The following is a 26,103-nucleotide window of genomic DNA, read 5'->3' on the forward strand; positions in this document are numbered from 1 at the left end:
ACTGGGAGGAGCCGTTGCAGAACAGAATGGTCCACGGCTGCGGAGCTATTTGCGCATGGCTCGGCGCTGCCGCCCGGTGTGCCTCATCGCCGTGATGCCTAATGCAGCGTGATTCGAAAGGAAGCCTAGAATCACCCCTTTGCGTCGCGATGGCCGATGGGACTGGCCGTCAGCCCGTGAGGCCGTGATCCATTATGCCGCCCTAGCATAATTCAAAAAGGAAAGCCTATATTTACCTGGACTTTGGTCTCAGACCAAGCCACCGAGGTTGGCCCTGGGCGTCACGAGATTGGACTAATCGTGCGTCGACATCGACCCAGTTCGGCACCGGAGATTGCCTATGGCCCAACCAGGCAAGTACTGTTCGGCCACGTCCAGAAAGGGAAATCAGGCCTCACCGTGTCCACGGGCCTGAAGGCCTGAACCAACAACATATGAGTGTACATACTGATCCAGTTGTGCTGTCAAGATCTCGCGCTGCAGGAGCAACAGAAAAAAAAAACTAAACTTTTCCTTTTTTGCTTTCCACACCGTCGCGAGCATCTCTGTTGGCTGTTGCTATGAATCTGTGATACCGTTCGCTGTCCATCTCCAAGCAAAAGTGCCAGCCTCTAGCACGAGACACATTGCTTTCCGTATCAGACATTACCGTCACATGATGATAATCTCATGAGTATGTGCTGGAAGTTAAAAAGAAAGATGAGACGGACGGAAGAGGCGTGATCACTCATAATGACAGATCCGAAGCCACAAGCATTTCCAAATCCGAGGTACTTTGCGTTTTCCATCTCTCAATGTGATCCTACCCTTTCTCTCCCCGTTAGTTCGCATTTCCATCTCTCTATAACCGCGTTAGAGGGAAGTCTCATTACAGCATTGGCATCCCTAAACACCAGGGCGACCAGTAAAAACACAGACAGGAACAAAGAATCAAAGTGAAGGAGGGTCCGAGAACGAGGCCGCGAAACCCGCAGCTAGTAGTATCGCGATGGCCGCCGGGGACGCGCCGACGGGCGCGGGCACGGCGGATCCCGCGACGTCGACGCCGCTGCTGCAGCTGCGGCGGCGGGGCTCGTACACGCGGTCCATGTCGCACGCGCGCGACGAGCTCCGCAGCTTCCGCTCCTGCCTCCGCCTGATGTGCGTGGACCACTCGGACGGCGCCAGCGCGGCCGCGTCCTGGCTCGTCTTCGCCGCGCTCGCCGTCGCCGTCCCCGTCTCCGCCCGCGTGGCGCTGCCGCGGCGCGCCTACGACACCCAGGTGCAGGCCTCGCTCACACTCTCCGCGGCGCTCGCGTACGTCACGCTCACCTCACTCATCCGGCGCCGGGGACTCCGCCGGCTGCTCTACCTGGACCGGCTCCGGCACGACTCCCAGGACGTGCGCGCGGGCTACACCGTGCAGCTGGCCGGGTCATTCCGCCTCCTGGCATGCTTCGTGCTCCCGTGCTTCCTCGCCGACGCGGCGTACAAGGTGTTTTGGTACTGCGCGAACCGGCCTTTTGCCGTCCCGTGGTGGTGGTCGGCCGCGGCGTGCGCGCTGGAGATGGCGTCGTGGATGTACCGCACGGCCATGTTCTTCATGGCGTGCGTGCTGTTCCGGATCATATGCTACCTGCAGATCCTCCGCATGACGGGCTTCGCCAGGGATTTCGGGCAGTGCGCCGACGTCGCCGCCGTGCTCAGGCAGCACCGCCGCATCCGCGACCAGCTCCGGCGGATCAGCCACCGGTACCGGAGGTTCATACTCTACTGCCTCCTCCTCGTCACCGCCAGCCAGTTCTCCGCGCTCCTCGGCATCACCAGGCCCCACGCCAAGGTCAACATCGCCACCGCCGGCGAGCTCGCGGTGAGTAGAGTAGACGAGCCTTCTGTTGTACTACTCGACGTCATAATTAACCGCTTAGTAACTTGTGCATGCATAAATAAATACATTTTCTGCAGCTGTGCTCCCTGAGCCTCGTGACAGGGCTGCTCATCTGCCTGCACAGCGCCGCCAAGATAACCCACAAGACCCAGGCGATCACCAGCATCGCGGCGGCATGGCACGCCGACGCCACCATCAACAGCGCGGATCGTGACCAGGAGAACCCCAGGACACCCAGCAAGGCGAACCTCCTGCAGGTGCAGCAGCAGCAGCAGGGGCCCGCCGCCAGCAATTCCTCCGGCGACGAGTCCGACGACGACGACGAGATGTCCCCGAGCGAGGACAGCCTCGACACCTCTAGGTTCACGTCTCTCCACGTCACCCACATCTCCTACCAGAAGAGGCAGGCGCTAGGTAAGCACGCACCGCACATGCACCGCCCTCTGATTTTGCCGGACAAGTACTTAGCACTGTAGCTGGTCATGGCGTTTTCAGTGACCTACCTAGAGAACAACCGCGCGGGCATCACGGTGTTCGGCTTCGTCGTCGACAGGACGTGGCTCCACGCGCTCTTCATGATCGAGTTCTCGCTAGTCATGTGGCTGCTCGGGAAGACCATTGGTATATCTTAAAGGCTGTACGTCCGGCTCTTTGCCTTGTATATGTACTACCGAGTATCACCTAGATCGCCACCTCTGAAGGGTGTAAATTGAACGCAGATAGATAAGTAAAGTTTACGCGAAATGTTAGCGGGTAAATGTTTACCTAGAAAAATTTGGATAAACATTTATCTATGACACTTTCTGTTTATAGCAAATCTATAATACTTTCTGTTTATAGCAACTTTTTTTCTCACACAATCCATGCTACGGAGTAGTACTACTTTTGGCTTTTTGTGTGTAAAATTTATATCTTTGTCGGAAATAGCTACCTTCGAAAATAGATGACACCATCATTTTCTACACTAGTTTCTAGTACTCCTCCCGACGCATATTACTTGTCTCAAATTTGCCAAATATGGATGTATTTATGTTTAAAAAGCGTCTATATACATGTAATATTTCGAAAATTAATTACGGCCGGAGGGAGTACTACACTTTTGCACTGAAACTCCGATCCATAAAAGTGTGCCCCACTTTGTACAAAATTTGCAGGGAAATGCATTTTTGAATGTACGTTCCTGGCATGTACATTCCTAGACGTCCGACCTGCGCGCGATTCGCACTGGATCGACTAGGGGTTCATCGCTACATGCCTAGCGAGGGAGCAGGCGCTGAGACCGATGGATAGCCTCACGTTCACACGGCCACATCCTGCCCCGTTTTACAGGTTCCAGCTTGTCAGAGCCCCTGTCCAGTCCCATCCGCACCCTCCAAGACAGAACAGGCTCGCCTCCCTTGTCGCCTCGCCACGCCCAGAACAGGCTCCATGGCCGGGCTCCGATGGCGGCGCTCCGGTCGGTCGACCTCAGCGCCACTCGGACTCGCCCCTGCCCGACCTCCTCAGAGCATCTTCAACAAAAGGTACTGTTGTTCTTGACAACAATTAGAGTAAGAGGTGCCAATGCTCGATGGTACAAGCACGGGAATAAAGGTAGGGCGTGTATGCTGGTCTTATAGCGAAGGTCGTTCTACATTTGGACAAGTTGACACGTCGAGGTTCGGTCGACCCTGCGGGTGCGACTTAATCCTATGTTAGGAAAGGCTTCCAGGGGGTTGTTAGCTTAGGGCTTGGGCCGAGCGGATCTTCCCAAGACACCTTTCGGCGAGAGATTCGTCGGGACCATCTCGTATTTGGACCGAACGCGTCTTTCCAAGCATCGAGTTTAAACTACCCTCGGAATTCTAACCCAACCCCTTCTCCTTCGAGCCCGAGCCAACCAAGGCTAGCTCGGAGCCTCGAAACTAGAGTCCCCTAGAAGGCTTCCTCGAGGCCGATCGACTTCGAGTCGAGAGCGGCGCGTAAGAGCGAACCTTAAAGGGAGCACTCTAGCCCTCTCTCCTTGAGTTTATTCAAGTGAGCGTGAGCGATACATGCCCCCATAGGGGGTATTTATAACTTAGGGTCCATGACAAAAGATCATGGTTACCCTTGAGAGAGAGAGAAAAATGAGGGCAAAATGATAAAAGTAGCTCATTTGGTCCATAACTTTTGTGTGCATCATGGGAAAAAGAGGAGCTTGGTCCATGGTGCCACCTCCTCGCACCTTTCTTGCCTCCTATTCTAGTTTATTTGACCCTTTGACCATGGCATGAGAGGGTTTGACTTGTTGATTTGTCTTCCCTCACGTAGGATTGACCGCGTCATGTGGGCGTCTTGACTTATGCTTGGAAATATTGACTTGGTCATCGCCACGTAGGATTTACGGCCCGACCCATTTAAGGATTTTATTTTATTACAACAGGTACTACACGGGTACCAAAAAACTAATGGCCAATGTGAAGGAGAGATGAATACCCCATCTAAGTAGTGGTTATTTAAAGAATTAACAGGTATTACACGAATATCAAGACAGAAAAGAAGATGACACGTGGACCATCAAAAAAAAAAAAAAAAAGAAAAGAAAACATATTGAAAAATGAAGAGAAGAATTTTAACATCAGCCACCATTGGAGATGCTCTCATGCCGTGTACATGGACAGCAGCACAAAAGAGAGAGAGAGAGCGCTGTTGGCCTGCTGCTGCTACTCCATGCCATCTCCTCCTCCGCGCTGCATAATCGGAAAAACGGGATTGAAGTTGGCCTTGTTGCAGCTTCCCCGTCATGTCCAAGGAGGAGCACGGCGAGGGCCTCGAAGATGGCGCCCTCGACCTCACTGCCGTCCTCACCATGGCGGCGGAGAACGGCGCACGCCTCGCGACCACCTCCTCCTTCCCCGTCATGTCCGAGGAGGAGCTCCACGACGCCCTGCTCGCGCACGTGCGACAGCTCCCCGCGGGCTCAACAGCCTTCTCCCGCCAGAGTAGCGGTCCGGACGCCACCGGCGAGCCCCTGCAGGTTGGCGCCAGCGGCGGGAGACCGTGACCGTCCCACCGGCCCTGGATCCGGCCACCGGCCTGCCCCAGCCCGGTGGCAGCATGGAGCAGGCCCGCGCCTGCCTCGACCGCACCCGCCGCCGATGTCAGCATGGGCCAGAACAAGGCGGCCCAGCTGTCCGACGTCCAAGAGCAGAGGTTCGGCGCATGTTCAATTCGTCGTGCTGGACCGACGCGACAGGTTCATCGCACGACAGAGTGTTGTCGCTGGAAGGCATCTCCTCCTCCGGTGGTGATCCTCCCCGCTGCCGCATGATGTGAGAGACCATGGCCTGGCGTCCAGTTCATCTCTGCGGTTTCCGCTGCCATCGAGGCCGGCGAGTGCCGCAGATCATTTCTGCTCTGCCATGGACGTGCCCGGCTCGTCCCCGACCTCCAAACACAGTTGCTAGAAGCAAGATGGATTGCTTCCGAGCAGTTCAGCCCCATGGAGTTCCAAGGGGAGGAGGAATCTCCGCGCTCGGCCGCATCGATCTGTGGAATTTTGTTGTTGCTATGTTCTTAGGATCTTAGCTCTCGTTCTCTGTGAGAGGCACGGTTGGATTAATTCAATTGATTTGATTTTTGTTTGGACTTCTCTACACTACGACGGTCTCTCTCTCGCGCGCGTTGTGATTTGTTCATTTTTGCTCCTCTTTCGTTGTGATTTGTACCGGAAAAACCTTGTGTCGTCGAGCGGTAGGCCAATCGAGCCAGCGGCCATGAGACGAGGACGCAACGAGCGACGCGAGCTCAGACTTGTTCGACCTGGAGTCCTGGAGAGCTCGGACCTGTTCGTACCGGAGGACAGCGACCTGCCGTGCGCTTCACGCCGGAGATGAACAGTGTGCTCAGCGCCTCAGCCCCTAAGTTCGGTCGCTTTTGATGTACCAGAGCACCAGGCTCGTCGCAACTCGCTAACATGTGTCAGACAGTCAGAGAGAGAGAGAAACGATGGGGAAGGAAGGAGAGAGGAGAAGAAAGTCATGGAGGTCGACTCATCGGCGTCCGCCCTCGCGTTTCCATGTCGACCGCTTCGGCCGGCGGACGCTGCTCATCGCCCGTGGCGTCCAGATCTTCGCCTTTGAGGTGGTCATCGAGGGCGTCATGGCGGCCAAGCTCGAGGGTGCTTAGCAGGACATACGAGCTGGTCCTGATCGCCTACTCCTTGCTGGAGACGAAGGGGATACTGATCGAACACATTGGTAAGGAAGAACAGAGTGAGATCTGGGAAGAACAGAGTGTTGTCCATTAAACTTTTTTCCTTTAAAATCCAACATCTGGAACAAATCGTCGGAGAAGAAAGAGAGGAGAGCTTGCGAGATGTACTACGTGGTGAAGAAGACCGGGACGAAGAAACAAGAAGATTGACAGAGGAGAGAAAGCATGCTGACACCGATAGCCCCACAACAGGCTAGTGTACTGTTGAGCGGGTGAGAAAAGATTGATGCGCATGTGCTGTGTGACATGTACTCAGTAGGAACAAGAGGCCTCCCCCAAAGACCGAAATCCCGGGGATAGGATGGGTGCAGGGCTGTGCAACTGCGACCTACGCACGATCCTGACGCTGCACCCCGGAACAAACGCGTCCAAATCTTGATGCAGCAACTAGCGGTGGGATAGTCCATTCCAGTGAACGTACATGTATAAAATCCGCTCTCAAAATTTGCACTAATTTAGTACAAAATAAACGACATTTTTATGGTTCGGAGGGAATATTACACATTTGAATTCGTTCTGAATGCAATTTCTACTGTTTTTTACCGCGCTTTTCCAACTGCAATTTTCTACTGCAGCACTATATATGAAGTTTACACTTCTCCAAATGAAGAAAAAATGAAATTACAGTAGAAACTCTTCAACCATTAAAATATGAAGTAACCAAGCAGCACAACAACATGGTGGTTTCTTTTTTTTAAACGATCATATGATCGTATTCCACTATCGACAGATAACAGAACAACATTGTTCACCCCACACATAGTTTTCAGATACTTGCCGCCCGAAAGCTAACAAGAACACACATCAACAGGACCGTAATCGGTTCCTGGAGTAAAAAACAGCAAGTTTAAACCATACATAGTTTTAGATAAAAGACTGGCACACAGGGCCAGGATCCTGCCCAAAAGATCTTGCATCACCTTTTGCCGTCGCACCACAATCTTCATGATCTGAACATCAGACTGCCTCGTTATCCATCTTCTGCTTCTTGTCTCCCCCAGCACTATCAACATGTTCCTTCAACTTCCTCTTGTCCACTCGAGCTTGGCCTTCGTGATGCCTCAGCGCCTCCGCCTGTAATGCACCTGTACCTGCTAACAGGTTATGACGTTTAGACTCATTTTGTAACCCAGCCCAGTATCGGAGGAAAGCACAAGCATAACAAACAATCTCAGCAGGAGATCGAATGAGTTTCTTTTCAAAGCAAGTTTTACTGCGAATCTTCCATATGGCCCAACAGATAGCCGCCACCCCAATGATCTGTAGATTTCTCGAGACAGGTAAGTATTTAGACACCCACCAGAAGTATTGGGAAAACATCCCAGGCCTTGTATCAGCCCCTATTGTTAAACTAACCCCCCCCCCCCCCGCCCCAGACATACTTAGCAGCAGCACAACCAAAAAACAAGTGATGAATGGTCTCAAGCTCATCACAAAACCTACATTTACTGTCCCCTATCCAGTTCCTGCGAAGCATGTTGTCTTTAGTGGCAATGGCATTATGCCAGATGAGCCACATCCAGATTTTAAGTTTTAAGGGAATTTTGGCTTTCCAGAGATGACGAAACGAAAGGTCTCTTCCCCTACCAGAAAGATGCTCATACATAGATTTCATAGTGAAAGTTCCAGATTTGGTCCATTTCCATTTAGGTCTATCCCTTTCTTCATTCAAAGCTATACCTGCAAGGATATCTCTCAAACCTCTCATTTCTTCTTGCAAAATAGGGTCTAACCAACGTCTAAAGGTCAACTTCCAGCTAGTATCATGTAATGTCCTAACAGAACAACCTATATTATTGGATAGCAAACAAACCAGGGAATAATTGGCAAAGTGGTGTGTGCCCACACCAAGCATCACCCCAGAAATCAGTAGTTCTCCCATCACCAATGATAATGCAACGTCCTTGTAAATAAATGTCTTTTAAGTGCAGTAAGTCAGACCAGCAAGCACAAGCACCTGGCCTTCTGCTTGCCTGAAACACCCCACCCCCTCTCAAATATTTCTAGTGAATTAGATCCTACCAAAGTCCTTTCTCACTTTCTAATTTCCACCACCACTTCCCCATGACAGCAAGATTAAAATGAAGTAAGTTCTTCACACCCAGACCCCCTTTAGATTTGGGAGTGCACACAAGTTTCCACTGAACTAAGTGATATTTTCTTTTCACAGGTCCTCCCTGCCACAAAAACCTCCTTCTAATCTTATCAAGCTTGCCAAGTACAGTTTTAGGAAGCACATGCATAGACATGTGATATGTAGAACTACTTGTCAAACATGCATTAAGTAAAGTGACCCTACCCCCAATAGACATCACACCCCCCTTCCAACCATCAAGTCTTTTTTGCATTTTATCACCCAGAATATTCCAATCCTTGACAGTAATTCTATCAGGACCCACAGGCATTCCTAAGTACTTCATTGGCCAGTACCCAATCTGACAATTAAATAGGTCAGCATATAAATGGGCCTTAGAGTCATCATCCAGGATCATAGTAATCTCACTCTTCAGAAAGTTGATTTTGAGACCAGACATAAGTTCAAAGAGATACAAAATCAATTTAAGGTTTCTAGCCATTTCCATATTATCATTCAACAGAAGAATAGTGTCATCAGCATACTGCATAATTGCAACCCCATTAGGTACTAAGTGAGGCACCAAACCAATGGCAGAACCATTGTGCTGAGCAGCATGAACCATTTTAGCTAAACATTCAGCAGCTAGGTTAAACAGGAAAGGAGACAAAGGATCCCCCTGTCTAACCCCTTTAAACCTTCCAAAATTCTTCCCCATTGAATCATTGAGTTTAACACATAAAGTACCACCCTCAATAACAAACCTGAACCAATTTTTCCACAAATGACTAAAATTTTTCATTTGAATACAGTGCATCAAGAATTGCCAGTTCACCTTGTCATAGGCCTTTTCAAAATCAATTTTCAAAACCACACCTTGAGTTTTTGTGAATTTGGCTTCTCTCAGGATTTCTTGTAAAGATAGTGCACCATCCATGATATTTCTGCCTTTAATGAAAGCATTTTGGCAAGGAGTTACCAATTTAGGCATCAAAGGGCCTAACCTGGTAACCATCCCCTCGGTAAAGATCTTAAAAAGCACCCTAAGCAAGCAAATAGGTCTATATTTTTTGATACAATCAAAATCTTTTCCTTTAGCGAGCAAGGTAATTATACCAAAATTAACTCTACTGAGAGCCACCCCCCCTTATGAAAATCAACAAAAGCAGACATGACATCATATTTAATAATATCCCAACAAGATTGAAGAATTCAATAGAAAACCCATCAACCCCAGCAGCTTTATTCTGTTTCATATTATCAATAATGGATTTAACTTCTTCTTCAGAAAAAGGTTGGTCAAGTGCAGCATTTTCTAGATCAACGAGTTTTTCATCCTCTGACCACATGTGGTCATTAAGTCTACACCCAAACCCCTCAGCAGGCCCAAACAGATCCTTATAGTAATTAGTAGCATGCTCTAGTAGTTTCTGATCACCTTCAATAATACCATCAATAGAAGTGAGAGAATAAATCAGACTTTTCCAAAGTCTCCCATTAGCTATTCTATGAAAATAAGCAGTATTATTATCCCCTTTTAAAAGCCAATTTTCACTCCCCCTCTGATGCCAGTAGGTTTCCTCCCCTGCATATAATTCCATAAGCTCACATTGAATGTGTCCCCTCCTGGCCAGCTATTCAGAGGGCAGTGGCTGGAGTTCTTCTAATAGTTCCAGTGTTTGAAGTTCCTCAGAGAGATCTTTTTTGAGACGAATATTGTTCCCCCTTATATTAATTCCCCATCCCTTCAAAGATTTAGCAACTTTCTTCAGTTTTTCCTGCACAACTCCTAATCCTTCTTTGGCCACTACAGGAACTTGCCAGATAGATCTGACCCTATCATGAAAACCCTTAGTTTTACTCCAGCTAGCATCATATCTAAACTCTTTAATCTTTTTTTCTCTCTTTTCACCAGTGTCCCAAAGCAAAGGATTATGATCATATGCTTTTCTAACTAGTTTCCTGACAGAAGTAAGTGGAAAAATAGACTCCCAGTCCTGACTCATCAGAATTCTATCAAGTTTTTCCAGAGTAGGATTGTCCTGCCCATTGGACCAGGTGAAACATCCCCTAGTGAGAGTTACATCCCTCATTCCATGAGTAGCAATCACTGACTTAAACAAATCCACCCATTTAGATTTCCTCAGGTTCTTGTTTTTGTCAGATGCAAATCTCAAAATATTAAAGTCACCACCAATAAGCATAGGAAGAGAATGATCACAACACAAACCAGCTAATTCCTGTAAAAAACATTCTTTACCCTCCTCCTGAGCAGGACCATACACACAAATAATAAAAAAAGTCTAACATACTTTTCTTATCTTTCACCTTGAGCTTTATGGAAAAATCACCTTGAAACCACCGAAGGATCTCAATTATGTCAGTTCTAACACCACCAAGAATTCCCCCATATCTCCCTTTAGAAGGTAACCAGTTCCACAAGAATTGATTCCAAGGATCAGTTCCCCTAAAGAAAGCATCGGAAAACGAACTCTTCATAGTTTCTTGAATACCAATAAAAGTCAAGGTCATGCTCCATAAGAAGCTCTCTGAGGTAAGCACTTAAACCCTTTTTCCCCACACCCCTACAATTCCAAAAAAGATCTATCATTGATATTTGTGTGGTAGTATGCGGGTTTGAAGTCAAATTTGACATGACAGACAATTATTCCATATCAAATTTTTGAAATTCATATTATAAGGCCTCTGGCTCTCTCCTATGTTTCTTTCTTAACTGCATGCATTAATTGTTTTGACTTCTCCTTCAAAATTAATTTCCTAATGCATCAAGCCGTTTTTGCCTTCGTACCAATTGCATTGATATCAACATTTCATCTTGGCATCTGTGTTTTAACATTAAATTGACATTTATTCTCTTTTTTTTTCATTATACCTTGGTAATACCACTTTTCAAGAGCGCCTTGTATATTTGAACGAAGGAAGTACCGAAGTAGTAGGTAATTGGTTCAAGTTCACTTTTAGAGCATTATGGCTTACTCTGGCGAGTTGAGCCTCCTATCGAGGCGCTGAACGGAACCTCCCCTATTAGGAGGCCTAGTTTATGATCTCTAGCATCCATGGCGTTTGCAGAAGAAGCTACAGGCGACCGCTACTCGAATGTCATTATACACGTATGAGGATACTCTTGTTCCTTCACCTCTGTCGCGGGGTCAACACCAATGCCTTGTCAGTTTCTTTTGGCGCACACGATTATTCGAAATCCATGGCATCAAAATACTCTTTTTTTTTGCGAGAAATCAGAATACTCTTGTTCCTCCACCTCTGTCGCAGGCATTCACGAATGCATCTAGGCTAGCAGGACAAAGTTTATGTTCATCTCTACTACTCCCTCTATCCCAAAATAAGTGATGTGAATTTGTATAAAAATATATACAGTTCCACATCACTTATTTTGGAACGGAGAGTACTATAATTCAGGAGTTGTGGTGATGGATCGGAAAAATCCTGGTCATCCAATTGGCCAAGTCTAACGTGCCACGTCACTTCAATGATGTACATCATGTTTGAATTACCTACAAGCACACCTAGCCGCCCTGATCACATCAATTATGGAAGGACTGGACTATTTGGCAAACGTTATGCAGCTAATTAAGTACCAAACGATCCGGTCCAGTAGGAATTGCGTGGACGAACGCGAGCGCAGCGGACCAAACGCCCCTAGCCATGGCGGGGTGCATGCATTCTTTCACGTGAGGGCTTGCTGCCTACTTTTTTTTTCCGTCTCATTTTCTTCACCGAGAGTGTATGTACATGCATGCGATGCCAAAAGAGCTGATGTCAGCAAGATTCATTCACATTTCAAAAGTTCCAAATGCTTTACCTCTCAAACGACATATCTGATCTACAATCTGTTTTCATCATTGCGCTCACTGCGACGAGAGCTTCAAAACTAGATCCCACTTAAGTATGTTTCGATGACTTTATTTGTGGGCACAAAGTTACCAGCCGGTAATAGCTAAGTTACCTGACTATTCACAAAGAGTTATCAGCTTTAAAATTAGACTTTACTTAGGGATGTGCTGATGGCTTTTTTGATCTCAAAAGTTATCAACCGTTAGTTCAGGTGAGACTGAAAACACATTCCACTCCGTCCTTACCAACACACAATGCAAGGGAAATCCTACACGTTGCAAAAGTTACCAACATACAAAGCATGAACTTACCAACAAAATAATGCAGTAGTGCAAATAGCTACCAAGAAATTAAAATAAAGAAATTAAAATAAAGTAACCAACCCATGACACGTAAAGCTACCATCCCCACATGATACAAATCTACATGGCATAAACTACCAACATTCGATGCATGAACCTAGCAAGACATAATGCATATAGTTACCAACGATCAATGAATAAAGTTACCAGCCCTCAATGCATGAAGTTATCAACCCCACAAAGTGCAGAAAAGTTGCAATTAATTCAATGAGAAGTGGAAAGATTACCATAGGATACAAACCCACATGATAGAAAAGCTACCAACATGTAATGCATGAACTTATCAGCACACGATGCATAAGGTTATCAACCCTCACTGTGCACAAAAGTTTGCATTCAATGGGAGGGTACATAATTACCACCCCACAGGGTACAAACCTATGTGGTACAATATCTACCAACATCAAATGCACGGACTTACCAACACACAATGCACATAGTTACCAACCAGCAATGCATAAAGTTATCAACCCCGAAGGCACGAAGTTACCAAGCACCACGCGCATAGTGCACAAGGTTGCATTCAAACGGGAGGGGACAAAGTTACCACCCCCACAGGGGTACAAAACTACATGGATAACTACATCAGTATCGGGGTGATAATTACGGCCTGAATTGTTGGATAACTATATCGATGCCAGGTTGGTAACTATAACCTGAACAGTTGGATATATAAATTGTTGCCAGGGTGATAAGTATAGTCTCGACAGCTGGGTAACTACATCTATTGTAGGTTGATAATTATTGCCTGAACAGTCACATAACTACATCGGTGTCGAGGTGATAAGTATACCCTCAACAGTTGGGTAACTACATCAGTATTGGGTTGATAACTATAACCTAAAATGGTCAATAACTATAATCTATAAAATAAGAAGCATGTAACTGGCAATAGCAATGCTAAAAATTGGCATAAGGTTTATAATTGTTCTATAATACACAAACGATTCACATGTCAGTACTATAGTATCAAGCATAACATCGATTGAATACAAACAGGTCATGGTCCTGTGTTAAAGAAGCATGTAACTGGCAATAGCAATGCTAAAAGAATAATCCAAAACATGTCAGCATGTCTCAATGGTAGCATGTATGCACAATACCTATGGATCTAGCAAAATAATTAGCATGTCTCTGGGGTAGCATGACTATGAACAACACCTGGTTCTAGCAAAACAATTTGCATAAATCCATGGTAGCATCAATATGAACAGCCGAATATGATAAAGTCTTAATTGATAACATGTGTGCATCCTGTGTGCATCAAAGTTGAGAGCTCACCAAGCACCAAACCACCTGCCCAAGATGGTGAACAGCAGAGAGTCGGAGCCTCATCAGCAGTGAAGATGCTGGCATGGTGTTTGATACAGGAGGTGATGTCCTTTCTCAAGAGGGGAGGAATTGAAGGCAGCAATGAACATCGTAGAGGCGCGGAACTTTCGGGCAGAGCTTGTTGCCGGTGTTAACACGCTCAACCGCGAAGCCTGTCCTTGTGATTCCATCGATGTTTGCCTCCTCTGTGCCCCTTGAAGACAATGAGAAGAAGATCTTGCTCTGCCATCGTGGCATCCGTCCTGGCACCGCGAGCCGCGCTGCATCCTCCATCTGTGACCGCGGCCTCCTCCCTTGATCTCCCCATGTGGACAGCATCCGCCCTCGTGCCGGCGAGATGTTGCTGCAGGCGGATGTCTTGGCATTGCCAAGCCACGCTGCATCCTCCGCCTCCAGCAGCGACCTCTGACCTCAATCCCCACGCTGCATCCTTCGCCTCCAGCAGTGACCTCCTCCCTCAATCCATCCTGGCGTCGGCGAGCCGCACTACATCCACCCCCTGCAGATGCAACCTCCGCCCTCGATCTCTGCACGCGTGACCACAGATTAGAAGGCTCTGCCGGGCCTAGTGCCGAATCAAGGGCCTGGAATCTACGAAGTGGAAAAATCCGAGAGGGTGGCTGAGGGAGGAGGCCCTTCTTCAGTCCGACGGGAGATGAGAGAGCAAGATGGAGACACAGCTCGGTGTGGGAGGGAGGTGGAAGAGAAGAGGGGCAAGTGGTCCGGTGCGTGGATCGGGAAATTGTATAGAGACAGCGACAGGCAAGAGGCGTTCGGCGTTAAGCCAAGTACGGAACGTTCTCCCGATAGATTAATTGTTCTTAAAAAGCGTCTAGATACATGTACATGCCAATCAATTAGCTTCATATCATGAATAATGTAGACGCGTTGCAGAGCTCTTGGGTGTTCATGTACTACTGTATTATCTTTATCCCAACCTTTGGTGGATTTTTTGTAAGCTTCAAAGTCTCATAAACCAGGGTTTTAGTTTTCCAAAATAATATGATTTGTTTGTGTTTTTATACTCGGTGTGCACATTTCATATTTTACTTTGACTCTCAATTATACCAATATGGATTATGCTACAGACCAGGTAGCACTCCTCGCGTCACGCTGAGGATCGGACCAGGAAGAATCGCAAGATCTGAGAATTTGGGGATCAGAGAGCAGAGGAAAGTAGATAGGAGTCACGCCGTTTAGCGTTTGCACATTCATCGATAATCCTCACGCACGCACGCGCCGGCGATATGCGCCCAGCAGGTCGCACACACACGTCAACTTGGGCTCACAACACACTCGGCCCACTAGCGAAAGGCCCGACACTTAATTAGTCAGGATACTCCACCGTGCTGCTGCATGTAGATCGTTGCAGTACCCCCTCCTTGAGAGCTAGCATGCCCCCATGCTGGTGAGTTCCTGAACTTGTGATGCAGCGTATGAGCGTCCTCCCAGGAAGCAAGCTCCACAGGTAGTCCAGTCCAAGCAATCTTCAACTGTTGGGTTGCAGCATTGCCACGCTTGACAAGGCGAGAGTCCAGCACTCGGAAAGGTGTGACATGAACACACGCATCAGTCATCAAATACAGAGGTAAATCAGGTGTGCTAGTCTGACCTGGAGGAAGGGCCGGCTTCAGCATAGAGACGTGTATCACAGGATGTATTTGGCTCCCTTCAGGCAGTTCCAGTCGATATGCCACTTCTCCAATGCGTTCCAGAATTTGGTATGGACCAAAATACTTGAAAGATAGTTTGTGATTTGCACGACGCCCCAAAGAAAGCTGGACATATGGTTGCATTTTAAGATACACCCAGTCGCTTACCTTGAAACTTCTTTCAGAGCGATTTTTATCTTCCTGATGCTTTTTCATACGTTGCTGAGCACGTAATAGATGGTGCTTAATTAGCACATTGGCCGCAGCTCGTTCTTGCATCCAGCCAGCCAAATCAGAATTATGAGCATGTGTCAAAGAATCAACTCCTAGGTGTTTCGGATGATAGCCATATAGAGCAAAGAAAGGAGTTGTATTAATAGCAGAGTGATGAGAAGTATTATACCAATACTCAGCGATTGGTAGCCAATCTGACCATTTCTTGGGACAAGAATGCACCATACATCTTAAGAATGTTTCCATGGACTGATTAAGCTTCTCACTTTGGCCGTCAGTTTGTGGATGTCTCGCGGAACTCATATTCATTTTTGTGTCAGACAAACGCCACAACTCTTGCCACATGTTGCTGGTGAAAACAGGATCACGATCGGAAACAATGATTTCAGGTAAACCATGGAGACGATTTACATGTTGGACATATGCCTGAGCCACACTCAGAGCAGTGTAAGGATGGTTTAGAGGGATGAAATGTCCATATTTGGTGTACTTGTCAATGACAACTAGTATTGCACTGTATGTCTTGCTTTTGGGGAGGCCATCCACAAAGTCCATGCTGATTGTATGCCATGCTTGAGGTGGGATTGGAATAGGGCTAAGTAGACCTGGATTTTTCACATGCTCACTTTTTGCCTGCTGACAGATGGTGCACTGCTTAACATAATGACGAATGTGCTCTTTCATATGCGGCCAAGAGAATAAAGATTTGATGCGCTGATAAGTCGCATAGAAGCCAGAGTGCCCACCCCACTAGCATGAAGCGACAACAAAATTGCTTGATGGGCATCACGATTATTACCCAGCCAAACTCTTCCTTTATGACGAATGATGCCAGCATGAAGAGAATACCCATTTTTGTTACTACCTGACAGACTTAACTCAGTGAGTAATTCTTGAGCTCGATTGTCCTTGAGATATCCTTCCTGGATGACTTCTAGCCACTTAGGTGTAGAGATGGAGATGGCGTGTAATTCTTCTTGGAAGGGTAAGCGAGACAAAGCATCTGCCGCATTATTTTCTTTGCCTTTTTTGTAAACCAGCCTGTACTGTAACCCAAGCAACTTGACAAATGCCTTGTGCTGAATATCAGTAGTGAGTTTATGATCATTAAGATGCACCAAGCTACGATGATCTATGGCAATAATGAACTCTGCATGATGTAAATAAGAATGCCATTTGTCAACTGCGTGAAGGATAGCCAAGCATTCCTTTTCATATGTACATAACCCCTGCGCCCTGGGTCCCAAAGCTTTGCTTAAGTAAGCAACTGGATGTCCTTTCTGCATAAGTACCGCCCCAATCCCAGTTTTACTTGCATCGGTTTCAATAGTGAAAGTTTCTTTGAAATTAGGAAGTGCCAAAATTGGTGCATGCACCATTGCATGTTTCAGCGCCTGAAAGGCCTCCTCCTCGGTACAAGTCCATGCCCAAACTCTATCCTTCTTAAGCAAATCTGACAAAGCTCGACTGATAATACCATAGTTTTTTATGAATTTGCGGTAGTAACCCGTGAGACCCAAAAAATCCTCGGACTTGTTTCACATTGCAGGGGGTTGGCCACTCTTTGACAGCCTGAATCTTTGTCGGGTCCGTGCTAACTCCATGGGCACTGATTATGTGGCCCAAGTACTCGAGTTGCGCTTGAGCGAAAGAACACTTGCTCATTTTGAGGAAGAGGTTGTGCTTCTGAAGTAATTCAAAAACACCTTCAGATGTTGGACATGGTCTTCCAATGTGGTACTGTAGATGAGAATATCATCAATAAATACCAGAACATATTTGCGAATTTGATCAAAAACAATTTCATTCATCGCAGATTGAAATGTTCCAGGTGCATTTGTGAGTCCGAACGGCATAACTCGGAACTCATACAATCCCTTGTGAGCACGGAAAGCGGTCTTGTGTTCTTCTCCTTCGACCATTCGTATTTGATGGTACCCCGATCGTAAATCAAGCTTAGTGAAAAAGGCATCGGGTACTTGTTTTTCACTGTACTTGCATTTAGGTGTCTATAGTCAACACAGAAACGCCAAGTTCCATCTTTTTTCTTGACAAATAGTACTGGACTAGCAAAAGAACTAACACTGGGTTGAATTAGACCTTTTTGCAACATCTCATTGATTTGTTTCTCAATCTCTGATTTCTGCATTGGGTTGTACTGGTACGGTTTAATGTTCACCGGCTTGGAGCCGGGCAACAGAGAGATACGATGATCAAACTCCCGATGAGATGGTATTTGGGTAGGTTCATTGAACACTGCACTATGTGTCGCAATCAGGTGTTGGACAGTTGGTGGGATTGGTGTTGAAACGGGAACAGTGGACTCGATATCCTCCATTTGATTCAACTCAATGATATGGGACACACCTCCAGTTTTCAGCAACCCCTTTAGATGTTTCCCAGAGATAGGAGAACATGTAGTGACAGTGTTACTAAGACCACGTACCGTAATCCGCTTGCCCTTGTGGTGGAACCTCATTGTCTTCTTCTTCCAATTCACCCACATATCACCCAAAGTTTCCAACCAGTCCATGCCAAGAATAAGATCATAAGATTTCAGTGCTAGCACCTTCACATCAGCCACAAATGTTTCCCTCTGCATCCACCACTGAAAATCTGGAATCATCTTATCACACACCAAGGTGCCGCCGCCGGCAACAGTTACTTGTGCTGTAGCTAATTTTTGAGTGGGTAGTTTGAGTTCCGTGACAAGATCCTCGTTGATAAAACAACTGTTGCTACCCGAGTCCACTAAGATTAGAATCTCAGTCTTACCAACCATGCCAGTGATGCGAAAACTCTTCTTGCTAGTTGTGCCAGAAGCAGCTTGGAGAGAAATCTTCATGACAGTGTTATCAATTTCTGCTGCTGGTGTGGGTTCACTCTCAGATTCAGTGTCACTATCAGATTGTTGCACACCATCAGCCCAGTAATCATCGAGTTGTAATGCCTCAACTAGCTCCTCCAAAACATGAATATGAATCTGCTTGGGGCACTTATGGCCCGGTCCAAACTTCTCCCCGCACTTGAAACACTCCCCCCTGGCTTTGCGTTGTGCTTTCAAGTTATCAAATCGGTCAGAGAACTTGCCCGCGGCTTCAGTTTTCTTTCCATCAGTGAAGTCACCCAAAGATACCCTGATGTTGGTAAGGCTTGGTGTATTTTCCTTGAAAACCACTACGAGCTTCCACCTTCTTGATGATAGGAGTAGGATCCTCCACCAACAGAGCCTCCTGTGTTTGAGCCAAAGAGAAAGCCAGATCAACAGTTCCAGGGTGTTGTAATTTAATAGCTTTGCGGATTTTAGGCTTTAGCCCCTCTAGGAACCGAATAACAAAGAAGGTTTCATCATATGAATGATTGTACAGTAGGACCTTGTGCATGAGTTCCTCAAATCTATATGCATAGTCATCAACCGAGGTTACTTGTCTACATGCAAAGAAAGTCTCCATTGTCTTGGTGTACTTGTTGCGGTTGAATTTAGCAAACACAGCAACACATAATGCAGCCCATGAATCTATTGTATGCATAGATCGAAAGGTTTGCAGCCATAAAGAAGCATTGCCCCTAAAATGCATAGTTGAAAAATCTACCCAGAGATGATCTTGAACTTGATACAATCGAAAGTATTTTTCACACTGTTCTTTCCACCATTTAGGATTATCACCATTAAAAGTTGGAAAATCAGATTTAGGCAGCCTAGCTCCATGATGTTGTCCAGCAGAACGGTTAGCATAATTATCATGTTCATCATCATGGGGAAATAAGTCATTGGTTCCAGATTGCTCACCCCCAACCAGGGTGTGCCTAGGGGTTCGATGCTCCCCAGTAACACCACACTGGTGACGCAGTGGAGAACGGTGCCCATTGGGCCGTGAGTTATCCAGTCGCTGGTGTTGCTGAGTCGGGTTCGATGAAGGTGACTGCGTCGTCTCCGAGGTGGTGACGCGCTTAGCGAGCCCCTCGACGGCGGATCCCATATCTGACACCTTTTTGTTGGTGTCAGTCGTGGACTGGATGATGCGCTCTAAGGTAGCATCGGTACGCTTGGCATGCTCCTGGAGATCCGGGGTGTTGGTGGTGAGCGTCGACAGGTTGGTGGTGACCTCGGCCTAACGTGTGGCCGTGTCCTTCAAAATGTCCTTGATGCTGGTGAGGTCTGCCTCCGCCATCACCATTCTCTCCGTCAGAGTAGGTTTGTTGGATCGCCCCGTTGCTCCCTCCCCGAATCCACTCCCACTTAGCTAGGGTACACGCGAGCGTGTTTTGCGCAGAATCACCGAAGCAATTCCACACCCGTTGCCAAAGTTTGACGCTGTGAATCAAGAGAATTGTGGAGACAAACGAAGAACAACCGAACAAATTTTTGGGGATTTTGAGAAATTGGGATCGAAACGAAGCTTTGATACCAGATGCTACAGACCAGGTAGCACTCCTCGCGTCACGCTGAGGATCGGACCAAGAAGAATCGCAAGATCTGAGAATTTGGGGATCAAAGAGCAGAGGAAAATAGATAGGAGTCATGCCGTTTAGCGTTTGTACATTCATCGATAATCCTCACGCACGCACGGGCCGGCGATATGCACCCAGCAGGTCGCACACACACGTCAATTTGGGCTCACAACACACTCGGCCCACTAGCAAAAGGCCCAACATTTAATTAGTCAGGATACTCCATCATGCTGCTGCCTGTGTAGATCGTTGCAGATTACATGGCATAAAAAATAATTTTTGGGTCTCGGATACGAATCCAATGATATAATTTTTTATGGTATACAGACCATATATTATTCATCTAGTAGTTAATTGTCAAAACTGAATTTCAAGATGCATGGGCCCCCACACCGTAAGAGGACGGAGGGACTAGGGTGTAGCAGACAATAATTACACCCAACGGCTAAACCAGCTTTTGCCTATCATATACCCTGTTTGATAAAGAAAAGTCATTCGCAGATCCAGCGGTGCATTCACCGGAGAAAGTAAAATTGCCCAACACAGCAAAAGAGAAAAGAAATCCTTTAAATCTCATCCTATATGGCCGGAGCAGAAAACAAACTAACTAAAGCCACTTCATGAGTATGCCACCAGGCACCAGCTCTCAGAATACTGCTGCTGCTCTCTGCTTCCTGGTATATTGATTGCGTGCTTAAGCACAAAATGCTTCCACTTCTTAGCTGTCATTTGTGGATCTTGCTGACGGAGCAGAATCAACCCGTTGCCTTCTACCTCCGGTGGAACCACTACGCCTTCCTCTGGTTCTAGTTAACCCACAACCCCTTCCACTGCTTCTAGAGATGGTTAGACCACTACGCCTTGCATTGCTTCTAGAGATGGCTAGACCACTACGCCGAATGCCAGAATTACCAAGTGCTCTATTTGGAACATTTAGCCTTGGTCTTTCCCCATTTATCCTATGAGCTCTACGAACTACTCTTCGTAGAGATTCAATATCACCATAAGAATCAGAGCTATCACTCCAATCAGAAGTATCCATAGAGTAGTCGCTGCTGCCACTGTTGGGGTCAACAAAATAGTCCCCAACAATTATAGATCCTGGATTCAAGCCTGTGACTATGCTGATCGCATCTTGCCTATCTTTTTCACTTTCAAGCTCCTTCCACTCAGCTAAACGGACAGGATCAACTTCACGAGGTTTTGATGAAGGATGATTGGCCTTCACATGCTTGCAGAGTTTCTTATAAGATCCAATGAATGAGCAATCCTCATGCATGCAAGTTCTCCTCTTGCGATTGAGGAATTGCCGGGCTGGTTCAACAACTGTCCACCCTTTCACTTCCGCACGGCAGATAGGGCAAGCAAGTTCCATATCCTTTGGCTTCTTGATAGCTGCTGCTGCTGCGGTGGCGACTTCATGTGCTGGTTTCTCCTTCAAATAAGCATTTTTAAACTGTTCAAGACAATTAGACTGATGATAGTTGGTGCCACACATGTATGGTCGGCAACCTTTGGTGTGTGAAGAACACAGGAGGAGGACAGCATCATGTGGACGCTCCAAGCATATTGGGCAAGTGGCATGTTTCCAATCCTTTTTCTCTGAGGTTAACTGCAAATCATTTTGCTTAGCTGATGTTTTTGCTTTCTGGTAGCCCGAAGGTACAGCAGAAGGAGATGACCTAGGATGCCGGCTTGATAGGTTGCGATCTCTCGGAGTTCTTGCCATTTCTTCAGAAAACTGGGATAAGGGATCTACAATATTGGCACAAAAATACAAATATATTCAGTTAGATGATGATAACAAGGACATCATATTTTCAATTTTAGTCAATGCCAACACTCAATACTGATCGGTACTACTTTGCTATTAAAATCGCGACAACAAATGAAGTTGCAGTAAAAAAATCCATGAGCTTTAGTACCTGTATACAATAACGGAATCGAATGAACTGCTTTACAATCTTCTGGGTTTTACTATATACTCCCTCCATCCAAAAATACAAGGAAAAATTTGAGGATTGAGGGAACAAGGAAAACTTCTCCCGAGAAGGACGCTGAAGTCTATGAGTTTTACTCCCAAGTAAATTTCCCACTAGGCCAACTGCAGTGCAATATTGACTAGAGGAGCAATTAAGAATCAATTTGGCAACGAGGAAATAGGGATGTGTGATGAGTGCTCAAGGATCAACTTGTCAATTTATTCTTGGATTTCTCAAATTTGGATTTGCTGTTGTACTTTTGGATGGAGGGAGTATCTTTTTGCTTATAACATTGCACATGTATGATACACCTCAGCACATTTCAAGAACAAGCTAATTTCACATATACTATCCATAGCATGGCAAAAGTAAAAGGTAAATTTCAACTGATTTAAGCTTTTAGGTCATGGATGTTTTGTGTACTTTAATTTAGCAGGGAAGCAGGGAAGCAATATGAGTGTTGCGTAATTCGAATAAAAGTCACCAAATTGAGAATGCATGCAATATCAATAGTTATTTTATCACATCAGTCTCAGACTCCAAGTAGAAGATAGATGAGTAATAATAAAGCAGCAAAAGCATGTTATGGACAATAATCACATATGAACAAAGAGTCTAGTTTCTCAGTAAAACAAGAATAGTCAGTGCCAGCTGTTAGCATCTAACTGTGGATAAATTTTGCAATAGATATTAGCCTGATTTCTACAAATGCATGGAACCTAGAGTGAGCAAAGATGAACACGTCTAATTTTTCAGTTAAGCATAGCAAACAATGTCACACAGACAGGACAAGCTAGATATGATCTAGTAAAACTTTGCAAGAATAACTAGTGCCAGCTATTACCAAACACATACATTTTGCCTTATATACTGGCCTGGTTCTCCAATTGGATGGAACACAACAACTAAAGTGCCTGATGTATCAAACAACTCAGAGCCGATTACCCAAAATCAATATTGCTAATCGTTCAAGAAACTCATCAATTTATGTACAGAGATGGCAGGAGAGAGTTTTTGCAAAGAAATAGCACTGCAGCCGGTTGTAAAATACAACTTTAAACCAAGAATACTGTTTGACCACTATGTAGCGAATACTGTTAAGCATGGAGGCAAATTTCAGTGTTATTCTGCATTAGCAGTCGAACACATTTTAATGGCTAAACATTGCATGAATGGATCTCGTAATGCATCTAACCACAAGTGCCCTTGGCAGATCAATAAAAGACATGAAGATGAAATATTTATGTGCCAATGATGGTAAAATGTCCTTATCTCACCATCTGTTTCCACGGAGTTGTATACATACTTCTAATAAACAAGTATTGCGTACCGGATTTTGACTGAGTTGTGGTTCTTTGGCTCGTTCAATATTTGGAATGTACGGAGTATAAGGTAGTAACTCCCAGTAACCAGGAGAATGCAATTCGTTCAATGTACATAGAACTGTACACGTTTGATAATTTAAATAGCAAGCTAGCAGTAGTAACTAAAGTAGCTATGAAGAACGAGGTTTGTTCCTTAATTGCAGTGACAGACCCAGGTTTTGAATGTTGGGTGGGGCAAATACTAGGCTTTAATATCAGGTGGAGGTATAGGTGGTGCAAATACAGTTCTGTTTTATTTTTCCTTAATTTTTTTGATAATTTCTATTCATAAAAATGGATTCCAAAAATTATTGGGTGGGGCGTGCCCCACACGAACACCCGACTGGGTCCCCCGCTGCTTAATTGGATAGGCTTGGGCGCTTGGCTGCCTTTAGACCACAAGTTTGCATTCTCCCATCTTAAGAGAAGCTCTTATTGAGGGATACTATACTATACAAAACAAACCATAAGTTTAGAGAGAATGCTCCTATTTCTAGTGTCAGATCGGCAGTGCCTTGCACAAACATGAAACATGGGGCATGTATATATGCTATTTGGATATGGCAATACAGAGTTGGTGCAAAGCAAGCATGCTAATACGATACTCTACCAGAAATACTGACATCACGATATGCTTCATATGCAACCGACAAACAATAACTAAAAGCTTGTACTCCCTCCGTCTCATATTAAGTGACTCAAATTTGTCCAAATATGAATGTATCTATGCCTAAAAAGCGTCTAGATACATGTAATAGAAAGTCACTTAATATGGGACGGAGGGAGTATCTGGTATATTCTTAATACTAGGTCATAACAGTATGTCCTTGTGCTTATTGTCGGACAATGTATACAAACTGAGAAACAGAGAATATCAGTTAATATCTAAGATACAGTGGAGTCATTCAAACAAGGGTGGACGTAATGGGTTGTGAGATATCAGTTGAACCCCAAATTTTTTTGGGGTAGACAAACCTATTAGTAGTTTAGTACTAAACGTCGCAGCAAACTAGAGGATTGTAGTACCCAATATCCATCTCGGAAGGGGAAATTTAGATTAGATTGATCACTGCAAAGCAAGAGAACGAAACAAAACTTGCAGAACAATTCAAGTGAGTTAGGCAGGGGCTACAGCGGTGCAAGGGTGTACATCACGGGCGGAGGACCCGGTAGGGCAAGGTAGGGCGGCCGCCCTACCTTGATTTTTGCCTCAGTTACGAATTGGGGAAGATTATGACGGGGAGCTAAAGGGTTCGTGGCCTCGTGGGGTGATGGGAGGTCGGGAGCGAGAGAATCGAAGGGGAGATAGATACCTACGGTGGAGGAAGACGAGGCAGGGGTCTGCGGCGCCCGGCAGCGGGAATGCGGGATGGGGAGGGAAGGGTGGCGGCGCTCGGTCGAGGAGGAAGATGACCGACGGAGCGAGGGGGGCTGGGGCGCTCGGTACCGGGATGGGCCAAAGTATAGGTGGCCAACGGGCCCAGCAAGGCTTGTAGAAAAAAATAAAAAATATTAGATTTGGGCTAGAATTGTGAAGGTTAATGGGCCAGCTTGGATGCCTGCACTGCATTTTTTTTAAATCGAATGCCTGCGCTGCAGTGCACGTCCGCACCCGCGTTTGGCGAATGTTTGGTTGCCAGAAAATTATGTGCCTGACACTAGCAGGAGAATTTTGTGATTTTGGTCAAGTTTAGAAGTTTGTTGTTTGGTTGGTGTCCTGTGCCTGAGAAACTTAAATATGCTTACACAGCTAACACTAACCGGAGAATTTTGTGATTTTAGCCTAACCAGGCAAGTTTAGAAGTTTGTTGTTTGGTTGGTGCCCTGTGCCTGAGAAACTTAAATATGTTTACACAGCTTAATTTATCCTAACTCTTCTTCTTCCTCCGCTCCTCGCTGTCCTTTAATTCCTCTAACATTCTGCGCCCTCTAATTCCTAAAACTTAAATATGCTTACACAAGCTCCAGAGGATGGATCCCTCTAATTCCAGACAACAGGAAAAAGAAAAGAGTGAAAAGCAAACCAGATCTATGCATGAGAAAATATCAAATTGATCCAATATTCACGCAACCGAAAAAATAAAAGGAAATCAATCAGCATACACCATGAACATAAGATCCTGCTCAAGCTGTATGGAACCATCAGAGCTCATCGGAGTTCACAAACTGCTTCTCTCATCCTTGCGAACAACCTTAATGGAGCCCAGAGCTGACCAGCTGACTTTATGCGGAATTCGTGGAACTCACTGGAGGTTGCAGCCTGACGAGCTTCTCACGGACAGACCTCGACGGAGCTTCATAGCTTCGACGGTGGGCAGAGCAGCCGTGGCCAGACAAGGTCGAAAGGTAGCAGAGCAGATACACAGCGCAACTAGGAAAATGATTAGTCATGCATGCCTGAGTCAGGCGACCAAAATCGCTCGCTTCGTCCCGGCTAATTACTCAGGCATGCTGTCAGGCCAGGCAAGGGGATACGAACCTCAGGGTGGCAACCAAACAACGTCTAGGCTAGTCCCAGGATCGTGTCCGGTCAGGCATATTTCTCTCAGGGTGGCAACCAAACAGCCCCTTGGTTTCCTGGGCATGCGCCCGAGCCTGCAACCCCATCTGCAAAAACCGACCGCCCCTTTTTTTGCTGCAGCACGCGGTTCCTCTCTCTTCGTCAACCTCCTCCC

The 26,103-nt window shown here is 46.1% G+C and overlaps 2 protein-coding genes across 5 annotated transcripts; one reads left to right on the forward strand and one right to left on the reverse strand.

The window, feature by feature from the left end:
* Positions 1 to 665: 665 nt before the first annotated feature.
* LOC100836114 lies at positions 666 to 2,831 on the forward strand. 2 transcript variants are annotated; one of them, XM_024456120.1, is made up of 4 exons: positions 666 to 770; positions 897 to 1,849; positions 1,945 to 2,281; positions 2,363 to 2,831. In XM_024456120.1, the coding sequence occupies exons 2-4, from the start codon at positions 989 to 991 to the stop codon at positions 2,497 to 2,499; spliced, it is 1,335 nt and encodes a 444-aa protein (XP_024311888.1). In that variant the 5' UTR covers positions 666 to 770; positions 897 to 988; the 3' UTR covers positions 2,500 to 2,831. The 2 variants fall into 2 exon arrangements, with proteins under 2 accessions (XP_024311888.1, XP_003581286.1); XM_003581238.4 differs by having other exon boundaries at positions 741 to 1,849.
* A 17,553-nt stretch (positions 2,832 to 20,384) lies between these two features.
* Positions 20,385 to 24,880, reverse strand: LOC100832716. Of its 3 annotated transcripts, none has more exons than XM_010241662.3 (2): positions 24,746 to 24,880; positions 20,385 to 21,837 (listed from the first exon to the last, which is right to left on the reverse strand). In XM_010241662.3, the coding sequence occupies exon 2, from the start codon at positions 21,809 to 21,811 to the stop codon at positions 20,801 to 20,803; it is 1,011 nt and encodes a 336-aa protein (XP_010239964.1). In that variant the 5' UTR covers positions 21,812 to 21,837; positions 24,746 to 24,880; the 3' UTR covers positions 20,385 to 20,800. The 3 variants fall into 3 exon arrangements, with proteins under 3 accessions (XP_010239964.1, XP_003579853.1, XP_024312124.1); XM_003579805.4 differs by having other exon boundaries at positions 24,742 to 24,880; XM_024456356.1 differs by lacking the exon at positions 24,746 to 24,880 and adding an exon at positions 22,008 to 24,701.
* Between the last annotated feature and the right edge of the window lie 1,223 nt (positions 24,881 to 26,103).

The sequence above is a fragment of the Brachypodium distachyon genome, chromosome 5, assembly GCF_000005505.3.
Source record: "Brachypodium distachyon strain Bd21 chromosome 5, Brachypodium_distachyon_v3.0, whole genome shotgun sequence".
NCBI lineage: Eukaryota > Viridiplantae > Streptophyta > Magnoliopsida > Poales > Poaceae > Brachypodium > Brachypodium distachyon.

Excerpts from the sequence above, each read along its gene's own strand:
- LOC100832716 (XM_010241662.3), bottom strand. The coding sequence starts at position 21,811 with ATGGCAAGAACTCCGAGAGATCGCAACCTATCAAGCCGGCATCCTAGG.
- LOC100836114 (XM_024456120.1), top strand. The coding sequence starts at position 989 with ATGGCCGCCGGGGACGCGCCGACGGGCGCGGGCACGGCGGATCCCGCG. Across the intron at positions 1,850-1,944 it reads CCACCGCCGGCGAGCTCGCG|CTGTGCTCCCTGAGCCTCGT; the intron begins GTGAGTAGAGTA and ends CATTTTCTGCAG. Across the intron at positions 2,282-2,362 it reads CCAGAAGAGGCAGGCGCTAG|TGACCTACCTAGAGAACAAC; the intron begins GTAAGCACGCAC and ends TGGCGTTTTCAG.